This window comes from Boleophthalmus pectinirostris, unplaced genomic scaffold, assembly GCF_026225935.1.
Source record: "Boleophthalmus pectinirostris isolate CB_2022bp ecotype Guang Dong unplaced genomic scaffold, ASM2622593v1 HiC_scaffold_21, whole genome shotgun sequence".
NCBI lineage: Eukaryota > Metazoa > Chordata > Actinopteri > Gobiiformes > Gobiidae > Boleophthalmus > Boleophthalmus pectinirostris.
The window spans coordinates 24,129,027-24,145,299 of NW_026571175.1; the positions used below are offsets into that span (position 1 = coordinate 24,129,027).

At 37.3% G+C, this 16,273-nt stretch overlaps 3 protein-coding genes across 4 annotated transcripts; all 3 read right to left on the reverse strand.

The window, feature by feature from the left end:
* Positions 1 to 2,968: 2,968 nt before the first annotated feature.
* On the reverse strand, positions 2,969 to 4,159 carry LOC129410070 (uncharacterized). Its single transcript, XM_055157213.1, has 2 exons — positions 3,239 to 4,159; positions 2,969 to 3,162 (listed from the first exon to the last, which is right to left on the reverse strand). The coding sequence occupies exons 1-2, from the start codon at positions 4,082 to 4,084 to the stop codon at positions 2,977 to 2,979; spliced, it is 1,032 nt and encodes a 343-aa protein (XP_055013188.1). The 5' UTR covers positions 4,085 to 4,159; the 3' UTR covers positions 2,969 to 2,976.
* A 5,323-nt stretch (positions 4,160 to 9,482) lies between these two features.
* LOC110168943 (cilia- and flagella-associated protein 20) lies at positions 9,483 to 11,434 on the reverse strand. Its single transcript, XM_055157214.1, is given in 7 exon segments — positions 9,483 to 9,581; positions 9,669 to 9,782; positions 9,865 to 10,053; positions 10,155 to 10,266; positions 10,343 to 10,356; positions 10,358 to 10,423; positions 11,111 to 11,434. Coding segments are annotated over 7 exon segments (585 nt in total). The 5' UTR covers positions 11,195 to 11,434; the 3' UTR covers positions 9,483 to 9,575.
* Positions 11,435 to 13,039: 1,605 nt separating this feature from the next.
* On the reverse strand, positions 13,040 to 15,081 carry LOC129410130 (uncharacterized). Of its 2 annotated transcripts, XM_055157546.1 has the most exons (3): positions 14,429 to 15,081; positions 13,310 to 14,337; positions 13,040 to 13,233 (listed from the first exon to the last, which is right to left on the reverse strand). In XM_055157546.1, exons 2-3 carry the CDS (start codon positions 14,288 to 14,290, stop codon positions 13,048 to 13,050), a joined length of 1,167 nt encoding a protein of 388 aa, XP_055013521.1. In that variant the 5' UTR covers positions 14,291 to 14,337; positions 14,429 to 15,081; the 3' UTR covers positions 13,040 to 13,047. The 2 variants fall into 2 exon arrangements, with proteins under 2 accessions (XP_055013521.1, XP_055013522.1); XM_055157547.1 differs by having other exon boundaries at positions 13,310 to 14,472.
* Between the last annotated feature and the right edge of the window lie 1,192 nt (positions 15,082 to 16,273).

Sequence of the window (16,273 nt, forward strand, 5' to 3'; positions counted from 1 at the left end):
CTTGCCCTGAACTCGACAACATTTTGTCATCTAACACCTGACAAATATGAGAAAAAGACGTACAAAAATTAAATTGGTCGTACTTTAAAAGGTAAGGTGAGTGTCTCTAACTGTTAAAGAGCCATACTAACTTCAAAGGAAAAATATTTCTTTAGGTTGATAATCATACCAGAATGGGAGCTTGATACCCAGTGTCTTCTTTGGTCAGCAGGCATGTTATATAAGTATACTGCAAGAATACAAAGAGAATTTGTTATCAAAATATATGGCAAAAACAAATTAAAAAAACAAAACTTATCTACCTAACATTGGTCCCTTCCACCTCTAGCACCAAGGATGATGTCATTACTGTTATCCTCTTATGTGTCCATTTCGCACCTTAAAATGTCAAAAATAGGAAACAATAGTAAGAAAATTGTGCATATAGCGCACAGCACTTGTATCGACTCCATTAGCGCAAAAGCCTCTGTAAAGTTATGATGTCTTTAGTTTTTTTTATCATTAGGCAAAGTCTTGTTGTGAGTTGCTTAGTAACATGACTGTCTGGCCCACCATGCCCTGTTTTGATGTGGTCCCATTACAACCACAAACAATCTATATTCTGCACTAATCCAATTTCCAAAAGGGTTTATATCTACATTGTATCTCCTTAGAACTAGTTAAATATTTCAGCATTACATGTATCATTCAAAAATAAACACGAGATCTAGCCAACACATTAGCTATAATAATGGATAAAGAACATGATGGAGATAGAATCATAAAGAATATACAAGTGGTTAATGTTTTTACAAAATTAATTCACGATCTGTTGCTGTATGTATTTTTGTCGAACATAATTTGAAGCTATCCTCTAAAGTTTTATTATCAGAACTAACCAAATGTGCACACTGGCAAATTGGTAGCGTTAGATAAAACATGAACGAGCAAAATACGTCCAAACATGATTGTAATCAGGAGTAACTGATCCTAACCGAAGGAGATTATTTTCAAATCAGTAGCTTTTAGCTAGTACCAACGCTAACGATGCTAGGTGTGATTGCAGGCATAATCTTACCTTGTGTCCCAAATCTGAAGAGGTTTGCTGCCGATGCTGTATAAAATAGACAAAAATCCACTCTGGAATGTATTTTTAAACATTTTAGCTGAAAAACTGTGTTTAGACACTAAACACACGTTCCGTCTTTTTTAATACAAAAGTTCCCGGTACATCTAATCAACACCCAACTTTCAGCCGCCACTCGTGCATATATTATCGTATTTGTGAACATCTTTTGTTGAAAAGCAAAGCAAAGCTTAATAGATCCATGTTGCTAAGTTGCGGTTCCCCCCGAACTTTGAAAAGAGCACATCCCCTAACCACGGCAAACCGAATGCAGGACGGGCACTAAAGATGTCAGAAAAGCAGACTGCCAAATTGGGCAAATGACTGTGCAAAAATATATTAAATACAAGCATTCAATTAATGTTAAAGTTAAAATTAAACTAAAGTTAAAAGTCTGAAATTATGAGATGGAATTTTCCATTTCATCAATTTGACATTTCTTAGCAAACCATCACCATAATACTAACTTTATACTTAATAAACAAAACAGGCTACTAAGTAGTACAAATGTACAAAAAAGAAAAAAAAAAGAATCTAATTTCACATTCATAATAACACCTTAACATTAAATTGTTACTTGACATCTATAAAAAATATTGTACATGAAATGCACATAACAGTAAATGAACAATATAAGTGTCTAATATTTGTGCATATGCTATAAACTTACACCAAGCTAAACAAATGGACCATGTATAATTTAACTATACTACTAACATATTTCACAAAGTCTTTGAACAAAGTAATGCAACTGTATGAATATAAGCAATGAGCATTTCTATCAAAAGGACTTTAGACTAAGAGCTTAGTTTTTAAGCTTCTCACTCGCTGGGAGCAAGTAGGAGTCAGTTCCATGAAAATGTGTTGAATAGCTTCAAATCTGTACCTATGCTCCTTTGGAAATTCCATGTTTAGTCCATAAAGAAGTCCAAAAAGAAACGCACAGGCAGTGGGAAGGTCTGGCAGATCAGCGAGAATGACGTTCTCTTCTAACACAATACCAATGTTGACAACAGTGGGCTCTGAAGCTGGTCCAGTGTAGTCTTCCAGAACAGCAAGAATGCCCACCTTCACACATTTGGTGGCCCTCTCGACTGGGTCTGTGTCCTGTTAAAACAAAAGAATTACAAGATAAGGACAGAGAGACAGGACAGGGAGACAGGACAGGGAGACAGGACAGGGAGACAGGACAGGGAGACGGGGACAGACCTACCTATACTTAGCCATATTTACCTATATCTCAGTAGCAGTTATAGCAACTAAGTAAATATTTTAAATCAATTTAGTCTTAATTTGTGTGAATTTTAACTCACCAGGCAGGTCAAAAACAGTTTGCTTTCAGTGTCCCGAACAAATATGGGTAATCCTTCAAGACAAATGGTTCGCCGATGCTGGACTATGTTTGACACCTAAAAGAAAATAATAAATGAGACCCAGTCAGGCCCAATTCTCAATCTAACTATTACAATAATTTATGTTCTCTTAAATTCAGAAGCAGGGCCACGCCTCATGCCCTCACTATTCCTACTGTGTGAACAGTTACTTTTTTTTTTTTCCACATCAAGTTTACCTTCATGAACTGCCTGAAATGTGTATTTGATGTTTTGTTTTGTTTTACATATATAAATAGATTTAAAAAATTAAGTCTAAGTAATTTATGTACAATTAAAAACTGGATTTAAATTACTTATTTTTGTTTCTAAAATTGCAATTACGTTTAGTTTTGGGACCTGGATAATCATGATTATTAATAAACCAAATAATTGAAACATGTCTTATTTCTGGAGAAATGTGCAAACCCTTATTCAGATTAGTTTATCATTTACTATTTATAACAGATCATGTAGAACTATAAATAATTTAAAAATGTCTTACCATAGATAAAAAGTTTTACTTATTTGGTTATCAAACCTCTGTAGGAGGTGATCCATTTCATTGTTGAATGCTCTTTTTCTGACCCGGAACAGTTTAATCAGTCGAATAGAGTAAGTATCAAGGGCAGCCATGAAGGTCTCCAACAGGTTCTTAGTGGTAATGCGCATAAATTCTGCACAGATCTTACACACACAAAAACACACAGTATTAAGGATCAACACTCATAAGCAGATTGTGTGACTGTGAAAAAATCTTTACCTGATCTTCAAAGAAGAGCGCTGGCCATCTCTCCTGTACCTCTTTGACCAAAGGTTGCATCTCCACAATTTCCTTTCTCCTCAGGGAGAATGTGAGGTCCATCTTTTGTCTGACCAGAGACATGTCCTTTCCCCTCTTCTTTAATTCATCCAGCATGAGGCATCTCTCCTGTTCTAAAGCAGCAGCATCATAATTTTTTGGATGTTGGGGGATAAAGTTAACTTCACCACGTTTTGGTTTCTTTAAAGAGAACCTGTTGGGGTCACTGCTATCGTCTCTCCCTCTTTTTCGATTGACTGCAACCTCATTACAGCCAGCCTCACGCAGTTTGGAGCGGTAGTTGCCAAGCTTACACTTAATACTTTTGTCCCATCCGGCGTATCCTGAGCCACTTCCAGGTTCCTTTAGGCAGGGATACTTGACAACCAGTTCAGCTGCAACAGAAGCTATTTCGTTCTTCTCAGGATAGGCTTTGATAGAAAATATTTGCTGTGCCAACTTGTCCAGTATTTCCATCTTGATGTCTCTTGTTACATCCAACCCAACACCAGTTTTTTCATACACTTCATTACCTTTGCAAAGTTTCAATTCAATGTCATAAGAAAACGAAGGGATTGGAAATGGGTGTGGCCACTGTGAGGTGCTGCGCATGTAGTTCCGAATGACTGATGATGGGCTGTAAGGAGAGTCTGATGAATGGAGGCTGGCTGTGTCAAGCGATGAGATGGACCCAATTTCTGATGGAGATTGTGGTTGAGGAGGTGTTTGTGGCTGAGATGCGGATGAACCATCACTCCAAACGAGGTGCAGGACTGCTCGTTCTGTGGCTAGCTCACTGATGTCCATCAAGTTACAAAGTGCATTGTCAAAATCAGGATCCTCGTATTGTATTGTGAATTCCTCCTCAAGTCCCAGCTTTTCCTTGAGTTCATCTTGAAGATGCTTTACAGATTCTGGTACAGTGGTCAACTTGATCCTCATCCGAAAAGGATGAGTTTTGTATTGATGTTGACTCGCAATAATAGTGCCTGTAAAAACAAAAACATTCAGAACAAATTAGAAGAGCAAAAAAAAAAATAAATAAAAATCACACAAACTGTAAGCACCCATAATAATGCACTTACCATGATTTTCTCATCTCAATTCAGCAGGCATGTAATGGGGGTCACCATCAATTTTCCAGCCACACAGTATGCAGTCAGTGGGTGGTGGTCGTTTAAGGCTTCTGGTATCAGTAGTTGAAGATCTGTGTAGCTGCTGTCAAGCTGATAAGATCTGAAATGTTCCATAAACCAAGATGAGAGCTTTCCAGTGACAAAAGACACTTTCTCTGAGTCAACCAAAATGTTCAGTATCTTGTAGAATTCAGGCAGCCCACTTAATTGACCTGCAGAAATAATCATGTCCTTGGCATACTGGGTCCCATGAAAATAAACACACTTGGCAAATGAAACAGTGTCCTGATGTGGATATTTCTCTTTTATAAGTTTCTGGAGTTTTTCTTCCAACCAACAGATGTCCCTTGTGTCAACATTACTCACTTGCAGCTGTGGTTTGAACAGATTTTGTCCATCCAGATAGTACCCCATCATTTGCTGATGCTTTGAGGAGAGTGTTAATAAAATATTCTTAAAGCACTGGACATCATGCACCACTCTTAAAGAAATTGTGCTTGGATTCAAATCTAATGGTCCACAGGTCAACTAAGGGCCCAAAGCAGCGGACAAGATGGGAATAGTGTTCGATAAAGTGATGCTTGGGCTTTAACTTAAAGTTTGGAAAAGTCTCAATGAGCAATCTACGATGGTCCAATATTTTAGAGTCCAAGTAAAAAAGTATGTCCTCCGTTACAGTTCTTGATACAACAATCTCAACAATGTCTTTAAGGTCCATCAATATGAGGGCTCATTTTCAGGAATGCGGCTCCCAATAATAAGAGGAAGCAAGCGCAAAAGCGTCCAATTTTCGTGTCCATTGCCACTAAGTCTTCCTGTTCCAAAACTAGCTTTTGTTATTTGCTGGGGCTTATTAATTTGATCTGAGAATTTGTATGGAAACTGTTTTATACGCGTGTTTAGCCCATCAAATGTAATAAACCCCTTTCTAATCAGTTCTTTAAGACATAAACATAGCTCTACAGGTATAACACCTTCAAAGAAGTCATGTAATATATCTGGGGGGAAACCAGTGATTGGGTGAAAGTAAGACAAGGCACTCAATGCACAAGGGCCCCTGACACCACAGACACTTTGACTATCACCACACTGAAGCTCTTGTACAAAGTTGTTATGCTGTTCTACAGTCCTCAAATGAAAATGTTGTGGATTAACAACTGTAATCTGATCACGATCAATAGTACAAAATCTGCAAAACTTGCCTGCGTTAAAAGACTCACTGAAGCCTGCAAGGCCGTGAGCCCCAAGGTTATCAGCACAAACACAATATACAGTTACTTTTATAAACTTATCAACAGGTTCAACAAACACTCCAGTACTCTCTAGAAACTTTAAGTCCTTAATGAGAGGGTAAAGAAATGCATCATACCCAAACTGTTTAACATCTGCACTTTTTCCAAGAACAGCAAGCTGAATCAAAGGTAAGGTGGAGCGAAACCTAGATGGTAAATTCAGTACAACCCAATACACCGCAGTAATTTTATGAATTTTCCTAGATGTTCCGAGGGGGTTGCATATTTCAAAATCATCTATATACAGGGCTATAGAAATGCATTCAGCTTGCTGCCCTAATTGACTGCTTTTGAAATATTGTCCATCTCTAAAAGATTTATATCGGCCTAGTTCATCACTTTCCTCAAAAAACAACTTCTCGTAAAAATATTCTTGTTTCAGTAAACTCTCTAAAACTTCAATAAATGAAACATACACAAATGTATTCCTTCGAGTTGTTCTGTAGGTGTACTCTGTGGGTTTGATTATAGGAAAGTGATTCCTAAAGTAGAGATTTCTCTTGTAATCAGAAGATAAGGTACCTTTTGGATCAGTGGATACAATTAATGGATTGGTTTTAAAAAATGCATCAATGATATTTTTAACTACACCGTCATCTACCTCAATATTCTGCTGAGTAAGCACCTCCTTGACTCTTTGAACTGAATGAAATTTAGAGAAGTTTAAAATGTCATTAATTTCTTCTATAATCTTTTGCAATGCACTTTTTGAAACATGCAACAGTGTTTGCATACACAAAAAAAGGCGAGCTACTTTGTGTTCAGAGGACTCATAATCTACACAGTCATTGTCCTCATTTGAAAGTACTGTCTCTGAACCACTTTGTAAAGTCTCTGCCTCCTCAGGCGTATCTACTGACTGCTCAGAAGAAGGACTTTCAGGATTACAATCACGAGATAGTCCTCGAAGACAGTTTTTTAAATCTTTTGAGTTTCTGTGCTTCTTGCTTATGTGGGCACTAAATGTTCTTGGATAGTTAGTGGAGAAATCACAATGTTGGAATGGACAGCACACAGTCTCTTTCTGTTTTAAGTGTCTCAGGAGATGAGAAATATAGGTGTTTTGTGAACAAATATCCTTAAATTCACAAAAATCACAGGAAAAGGTTAATATGTCCTGCCTTTTCACCGTCTTGTTGTGGGATCTGCTGAGGTGAGATCTTAATGCGCCTCTTGTCTTGAATGTGCAAACACAGTGAATGCAGGGCCAGTGAAATCCTCTTCTGTGCCGGAGTTGATGATGCCTTAGTAGAACGTCTTGGCTTGAACCCACAAAATTGCAGAAACGGCACTTCATACAACAGCTGGAATGAGAAGTGACAATATGGCAGTCATACAAGTTTTAAACTGTCAGATGCCCTCCCAAATTTTTATTTTTACGTATGTATGTATATTATTATATAATATACATTATAAATGTATATAATATTATACATGCAAAACAATATCAAACAGATCATCATTGAATGTACAAAATAATATTGCACATAAGAGTTTAAGAAGCAGAGATCCAATTAATACGCATCACTTACACTTTGCAGTGCATTTCATCAAATTGTACTTAAAATGGGTAAATAATAACCCATAAATTTACATCTTGACCAGTTCCTTTTATACCATATAATTTGCATTGACGGTACGCTTGAGAACGCAAACAAATTTGACACGAAATTACCTCAAAATGAACCGGGAGGGTGAACAGAAGTGCGGCCGGGAAACCGCTCCCTTTACACAGGCAGGGTCTCGTCTGACGCCCGTCAAGCCGGGGTCGCCCTCCGCGCCGTTTTACCGGGGACAACAACCAAAACCAAACCATCTGTGTAGTCGTTAGTCTCTGACACACTAATATTGCGAGAAAAAGAAATTCCCGTTACCTCTGCGATGTCTTTATTAAGCGGATGGATACGGGTAGCAGTACAAATCGAGACTGACGATAGCGCGGCTTACTTGGATAACATGTGCTCTAGCGCTGCACTTACTGCCGATTTGATCACTGAGGCCAGGTACTCGCTAACCAGCGGCCCCTGTTAAAATAGCATCGGGACAGCCTAGTATCAAACACGAATACCAACTCTGCAGCGAACCGCAACAACACCACAGCTCGCTCCAATCAGAGCACTTTCATGTAGACAGCTTTGCTTGTTGTTGCGCATTACTAAACCATCCGCCCAAATGACTGAACAAATGGGCTAACATCGGTGACAACTATTTAATGGTTTAAAAATTTAAGTAAATACATACGTAAATAATAAACAATAAGTTAGATTAGATTAAAGAGTTATACCCGTCTACCAAGCTGATTGGAACAAATATACAAACTAGTAAGAATAAATTTAGGAACACAATATGACTATTTTCCCAAATGAGTGGTTTGGTTGAACTATTCCTTACAAAAACAATCAAACGGAATTGTTGCACGATATAATGAGTTTTAAAGCATTAAAAAGGTAATTACCTGCCTTAAAGTCAAGTGTAGAGTCCAGACCTCGTGCGATGGTAATGGCGGACGGAGTCCTTGCAAAAGCCCCGAGGCCAACCCGTAGGAGAAAAATGGATCGTTTGCGCATGCGTGCACATGCGCAGTAAAGGTTTTTCAGCTCAACGAATATCAAACTGTGTTTTTTTCATTTTCTCAACAAAAAATGTGATCTTAGGCCAACTTCTGGTCATGAATTCATTTATATTACTTGAGACAACTAATATAGTATAGTTTGTATGACAATTTACATTTTTTTGCTATTGTAGGTCAAAAACCTCAGTTGCTTCAGCAACTTAAAGTTAGATTTTTTACAGTGTATATTCACATAGAAACCCAGTGTTTTGAAAGCCTTTTGGCCAACATAAGATGTCTCTTTTCTATATTAAAATAGTAGACTGTATTGTGTAAATAATACATTTCAAGTGCATCACTACTTTAGTAGTTAAGTAAATAAAATATAAAAACTGCAAATTGAGATGCAGTATTTGTAAATAGATGATGAACAAACAGGCAGCCTCATTCCTGTGCTCATCAAATGCAGCATCAATGCAAGCTTTGTAAGCTGGTGTAGCAATCATTGTAGATCTTGGCTTTGTGCTTTTTTTTTTTTTCATATTTCAGTTTTACATTGTATATTATCTGCCATAATAAGAAAGTTTGTGATTTGTTTTTGCACTATTCATATGCAGGCACTCACACATTGTAATGACCAGAAGGCACTTAAATTATGATTTACAATCAATAAGTTCTTGAAGTAATATTTTTGTAGACGTTTTTGAGAATGTGTATGTTAATTTAAGTGAAGAGAAAAGCTGTTTAGGAGGAAGTCATGTAGTTTTCTTTCATGACATTCAAGTGCTCTTGGAGTTGATTATATTGTTTGAGTACTTAACTTGAAGTGCCTGCTGGAAATTGTTTTTGAATAAATATTGGACCAACAGAAACTACTAAGAGGCAGTGCATGTAACTAGTACTAATTTAAATAAATGGCATAACAGGAATACGGGGGAGTCTGCTGCTATACCTTTACAAAAGCATGCTTTTTTTTTTTTGGTTTTGCCTTTGTTTTTGATAGTTTAAATAATGTATAAATAATGTAAGTTTATTTGTACTAATAATAATAGTAATAATGTCTCTTCCTATGTACACAAATACGAGGTAGATTATTTATATGATTTTGACATTGTATGGAAGTTTTGTTCAGTACTTCTGGTACATTTGCTCTGCATAAAATCCAAAGATGTTTACTTAATGAAATAAAGTTATAATAACCAATGAGTCTACAAAATACTTTATTTTCACAGAGTAACACAAGAGGGAACATCTTCACAACAAAAAATAAACACTTAAACTCCATTACAACAAGGTGGAAGTGGCTGTGTCGGGAAGCTTTACTGCTGCTGCAAAAAAAAAAAACAGTAATACAATTAAAATCAATTCAGATTGTCCAAAGTATCATAACTCTTTGTTGAACAGGGCCTTACCTTTGCCTTCTGGTTTTGAACAGGCACGTACAGTTTAAATTCAGCTGGTAACTCATCCTCAGAATAAAGTCTGTCTGAGAAATATATCCTCCTTATGCGGCAGTTGGCATGGATCTAGAATAAATGTTATAATAAGACAGTATATAAGACAGTATAATAGTCTACATGATTTTGCCACAGTATCCAGTGTACATACCTGTACCCTTAGCGTCTCGATGTAGTTGGTTCCGTACGCTCTCCTGGTGAAGTCCGACAGGTTGAACTGAATCTGGTTCCAGCCGTCGTCAAGCCGCATTGGCATCGTGCAGATAAAAGGTTTCACTCTCGTCGTGCTCCGATAGTTACTTGCCCTGAACCTCCGACGAACATTTTTGTCATCTAACACCTGACAAATATGAGAGAAAAAGATGTACAAAAATTAAATTGGTCGCTACTTTAAAAAGTTGTAAGGTGTTTGAGTGTCTCTAAACTGTTGAAGAGCCATACCTGAACTTCAAAGGAAAAATATTTCTTTAGGTGTTTGATAATCATGACCAGAAATGGGAGCTTGATACCCAGTGTCTTCTTTGGGTCAGCAGGGCATGTTATATAAGTAGTACTGCAAGAATACAAAGAGAAATTTGTTATCAAAATATATGGCAACAAACAAATTAAAAAAACAAAACTTATCCTACCTAACATTGGTCCCTTTCCACCTCTAGCACCAAGGAGTGGATGTCATTATCTGTTATCCTCTTTATGTGTCCATTTTGCACCTTAAAATGTCAAAAATAGGAAACAAATAGTAAGAAAATTGTGCATATAGCCGCACAGCACTTGTATTCGACTCCATTAGCGCAAAAGCCTCTGTAAAGTTATGATGTCCTTTAGTTTTTTTTATCATTAGGCAAAGTCTTGTTGTGAGTTGCTTAGTAACATGACTGTCTGGCCCACCATGCCCTGTTTTGATGTGGTCCCATTACAACCACAAACAATCTATATTCTGCACTAATCCAATTTCCAAAAGGGTTTATATCTACATTTTATCTCCTTAGAACTAGTTAAATATTTTAGCATTACATGTATCATTCAAAAAATAAACACGAGATCTAGCCAACACATTAGCTATAATAATGGATAAAGAACATGATGGAGATTAGAATCATAAAGAATCATACAAGTGGTTAATGTTTTTACAAAATTAATTCACGATCTGTTGCTGTATGTATTTTGTCGAACATAATTTGAAGCTATCCTCCTAAAGTTTTATTATTAGAACTAACCAAATGTGCACACTGGCAAATTGGTAGCGTTAGATAAAACATGAACGAGCAAAATACGTCCCAAACATGATTGTAATCAGGAGTAACTGATCCTAACCGAAGGAGATTATTTTCAAATCAGTAGCTTTAGCTAGTACCAATCGCTAACGATGCTAGGTGTGATTGCAGGCATAATCTTACCTTTTTGTCCCAAATCTGAAGAGGTTTGCTGCCGATGCTGTATAAAATAGACAAAAATCCACTCTGGAATGTATTTTTAAACATTTTAGCTGAAAAACTGTTGTTTAGACACTAAACACACGTTCCGTCTTTTTTAATACAAAAGTTCCCGGTACATCTAATCAACACCCAACTTTCAGCCGCCACTCGTGCATATATTATCGTATTTGTGAACATCTTTTGTTGAAAAGCAAAGCAAAGCTTAATAGATCCATGTTGCTAAGTTGCGGTTCCCCCCCGGAACTTTGAAAAGAGCACATCCCGTAACCACGGCAACCGAATGCAGGACGGGCACTAAAGATGTCAGAAAAAGCAGACTGCCAAATTGGGCAAATGACTGTGCAAAAATATATTATATACAAGCATTCAATTAATGTTAAAGTTAAAATTAAACTAAAGTTAAAAGTCTGAAATTATGAGATGGAATTTTCCATTTCATCAATTTGACATTTCTTAGCAAACCATCACCATAATACTAACTTTATACTTAATAAACAAAACAGGCTACTAAGTAGTACAAATGTACAAAAAAGAAAAAAAAAAGAATCTAATTTCACATTCATAATAACACCTTAACATTAAATTGTTACTTGACATCTATAAAAAATATTGTACATGAAATGCACATCCAACAGTAAATGAACAATATAAGTGTCTAATATTTGTGCATATGCTATGGAAACTTTTACACTGTCCAAGCTAAACTCAATATTGGACAGCAATGTATATGTTATTTAAACTACCTACTAACTAACATATTTCACAAAGTCTTTGAACAAAGTAATGCAACTGTATGAATATAAGCAATGAGATGCATTTCTATCAAAAGGACTTTAGACTAAGAGCTTAGTTTTTAAGCTTCACTCGCTGGGAGCAAGTAGGAGTCAGTTCCATGAAAATGTGTTGAATAGCTTCAAATGTGTACCTATGCTCCTTTGGAAATTCCATGTTTAGTCCATAAAGAAGTCCAAAAAGATACGCACAGGCAGTGGGAAGGTCTGGCAGATCAGCGAGAATGACGTTCTCTTCTAACACAATACCAATGTTGACAACAGTGGGCTCTGAAGCTGGTCCAGTGTAGTCTTCCAGAACAGCAAGAATGCCCACCTTCACACATTTGGTGGCCCTCTCGACTGGGTCTGTGTCCTGTTAAAACAAAAGAATTACAAGATAAGGACAGAGAGACAGGACAGGGAGACAGGACAGGGAGACAGGACAGGGAGACGGGGACAGACCTACCTATACTTAGCCATATTTACCTATATCTCAGTAGCAGTTATAGCAACTAAGTAAATATTTTAAATCAATTTAGTCTTAATTTGTGTGAATTTTAACTCACCAGGCAGGTCAAAAACAGTTTGCTTTCAGTGTCCCGAACAAATATGGGTAATCCTTCAAGACAAATGGTTCGCCGATGCTGGACTATGTTTGACACCTAAAAGAAAATAATAAATGAGACCCAGTCAGGCCCAATTCTCAATCTAACTATTACAATAATTTATGTTCTCTTAAATTCAGAAGCAGGGCCACGCCTCATGCCCTCACTATTCCTACTGTGTGAACAATTACTTTTTTTTTTTTTCCACATCAAGTTTACCTTCATGAACTGCCTGAAATGTGTATTTGATGTTTTGTTTTGTTTTACATATATAAATAGATTTAAAAAATTAAGTCTAAGTAATTTATGTACAATTAAAAACTGGATTTAAATTACTTATTTTTGTTTCTAAAATTGCAATTACGTTTAGTTTTGGGACCTGGATAATCATGATTATTAATAAACCAAATAATTGAAACATGTCTTATTTCTGGAGAAATGTGCAAACCCTTATTCAGATTAGTTTATCATTTACTATTTATAACAGATCATGTAGAACTATAAATAATTTAAAAATGTCTTACCATAGATAAAAAGTTTTACTTATTTGGTTATCAAACCTCTGTAGGAGGTGATCCATTTCATTGTTGAATGCTCTTTTTCTGACCCGGAACAGTTTAATCAGTCGAATAGAGTAAGTATCAAGGGCAGCCATGAAGGTCTCCAACAGGTTCTTAGTGGTAATGCGCATAAATTCTGCACAGATCTTACACACACAAAAACACACAGTATTAAGGATCAACACTCATAAGCAGATTGTGTGACTGTGAAAAAATCTTTACCTGATCTTCAAAGAAGAGCGCTGGCCATCTCTCCTGTACCTCTTTGACCAAAGGTTGCATCTCCACAATTTCCTTTCTCCTCAGGGAGAATGTGAGGTCCATCTTTTGTCTGACCAGAGACATGTCCTTTCCCCTCTTCTTTAATTCATCCACCATGAGGCATCTCTCCTGTTCTAAAGCAGCAGCATCATAATTTTTTGGATGTTGGGGGATAAAGTTAACTTCACCACGTTTTGGTTTCTTTAAAGAGAACCTGTTGGGGTCACTGCTATCGTCTCTCCCTCTTTTTCGATTGACTGCAACCTCATTACAGCCAGCCTCACGCAGTTTGGAGCGGTAGTTGCCAAGCTTACACTTAATACTTTTGTCCCATCCGGCGTATCCTGAGCCACTTCCAGGTTCCTTTAGGCAGGGATACTTGACAACCAGTTCAGCTGCAACAGAAGCTATTTCGTTCTTCTCAGGATAGGCTTTGATAGAAAATATTTGCTGTGCCAACTTGTCCAGTATTTCCATCTTGATGTCTCTTGTTACATCCAACCCAACACCAGTTTTTTCATACACTTCATTACCTTTGCAAAGTTTCAATTCAATGTCATAAGAAAACGAAGGGATTGGAAATGGGTGTGGCCACTGTGAGGTGCTGCGCATGTAGTTCCGAATGACTGATGATGGGCTGTAAGGAGAGTCTGATGAATGGAGGCTGGCTGTGTCAAGCGATGAGATGGACCCAATTTCTGATGGAGATTGTGGTTGAGGAGGTGTTTGTGGCTGAGATGCGGATGAACCATCACTCCAAACGAGGTGCAGGACTGCTCGTTCTGTGGCTAGCTCACTGATGTCCATCAAGTTACAAAGTGCATTGTCAAAATCAGGATCCTCGTATTGTATTGTGAATTCCTCCTCAAGTCCCAGCTTTTCCTTGAGTTCATCTTGAAGATGCTTTACAGATTCTGGTACAGTGGTCAACTTGATCCTCATCCGAAAAGGATGAGTTTTGTATTGATGTTGACTCGCAATAATAGTGCCTGTAAAAACAAAAACATTCAGAACAAATTAGAAGAGCAAAAAAAAAAAAAAAAAATCACAAACTGTAAGCACCCATAATAATGCACTTACCATGATTTTCTCATCTCAATTCAGCAGGCACGTAATGGGGGTCACCATCAATTTTCCAGCCACACAGTATGCAGTCAGTGGGTGGTGGTCGTTTAAGGCTTCTGGTATCAGTAGTTGAAGATCTGTGTAGCTGCTGTCAAGCTGATAAGATCTGAAATGTTCCATAAACCAAGATGAGAGCTTTCCAGTGACAAAAGACACTTTCTCTGAGTCAACCAAAATGTTCAGTATCTTGTAGAATTCAGGCAGCCCACTTAATTGACCTGCAGAAATAATCATGTCCTTGGCATACTGGGTCCCATGAAAATAAACACACTTGGCAAATGAAACAGTGTCCTGATGTGGATATTTCTCTTTTATAAGTTTCTGGAGTTTTTCTTCCAACCAACAGATGTCCCTTGTGTCAACATTACTCACTTGCAGCTGTGGTTTGAACAGATTTTGTCCATCCAGATAGTACCCCATCATTTGCTGATGCTTTGAGGAGAGTGTTAATAAAATATTCTTAAAGCACTGGACATCATGCACCACTCTTAAAGAAATTGTGCTTGGATTCAAATCTAATGGTCCACAGGTCAACTAAGGGCCCAAAGCAGCGGACAAGATGGGAATAGTGTTCGATAAAGTGATGCTTGGGCTTTAACTTAAAGTTTGGAAAAGTCTCAATGAGCAATCTACGATGGTCCAATATTTTAGAGTCCAAGTAAAAAAGTATGTCCTCCGTTACAGTTCTTGATACAACAATCTCAACAATGTCTTTAAGGTCTATCAATATGAGGGCTCATTTTCAGGAATGCGGCTCCCAATAATAAGAGGAAGCAAGCGCAAAAGCGTCCAATTTTCGTGTCCATTGCCACTAAGTCTTCCTGTTCCAAAACTAGCTTTTGTTATTTGCTGGGGCTTATTAATTTTATCTGAGAATTTGTATGGAAACTGTTTTATACGCGTGTTTAGCCCATCAAATGTAATAAACCCCTTTCTAATCAGTTCTTTAAGACATAAACATAGCTCTACAGGTATAACACCTTCAAAGAAGTCATGTAACATATCTGGGGGGAAACCAGTGATTGGGTGAAAGTAAGACAAGGCACTCAATGCACAAGGGCCCCTGACACCACAGACACTTTGACTATCACCACACTGAAGCTCTTGTACAAAGTTGTTATGCTGTTCTACAGTCCTCAAATGAAAATGTTGTGGATTAACAACTGTAATCTGATCACGATCAATAGTACAAAATCTGCAAAACTTGCCTGCGTTAAAAGACTCACTGAAGCCTGCAAGGCCGTGAGCCCCAAGGTTATCAGCACAAACACAATATACAGTTACTTTTATAAACTTATCAACAGGTTCAACAAACACTCCAGTACTCTCTAGAAACTTTAAGTCCTTAATGAGAGGGTAAAGAAATGCATCATACCCAAACTGTTTAACATCTGCACTTTTTCCAAGAACAGCAAGCTGAATCAAAGGTAAGGTGGAGCGAAACCTAGATGGTAAATTCAGTACAACCCAATACACCGCAGTAATTTTATGAATTTTTCTAGATGTTCCGAGGGGGTTGCATATTTCAAAATCATCTATATACAGGGCTATAGAAATGCATTCAGCTTGCTGCCCTAATTGACTGCTTTTGAAATATTGTCCATCTCTAAAAGATTTATATCGGCCTAGTTCATCACTTTCCTCAAAAAACAACTTCTCGTAAAAAATATTCTTGTTTCAGTAAACTCTCTAAAACTTCAATAAATGAAACATACACAAATGTATTCCTTCGAGTTGTTCTGTAGGTGTACTCTGTGGGTTTGATTATAGGAAAGTGATTCCTAAAGTAGAGATTTCTCT

Bases quoted from the DNA above. Each gene is read 5' to 3' on its own strand.
- LOC129410070 (XM_055157213.1), bottom strand. From the start codon at position 4,084: ATGGACATCAGTGAGCTAGCCACAGAACGAGCAGTCCTGCACCTCGTT. The intron at 3,163-3,238 runs GTAAAGATTTTT...TGTGTGTGTAAG, and splicing joins CGCTCTTCTTTGAAGATCAG to ATCTGTGCAGAATTTATGCG.
- LOC129410130 (XM_055157546.1), bottom strand. From the start codon at position 14,290: ATGAGGATCAAGTTGACCACTGTACCAGAATCTGTAAAGCATCTTCAA. The intron at 13,234-13,309 runs GTAAAGATTTTT...TGTGTGTGTAAG, and splicing joins CGCTCTTCTTTGAAGATCAG to ATCTGTGCAGAATTTATGCG.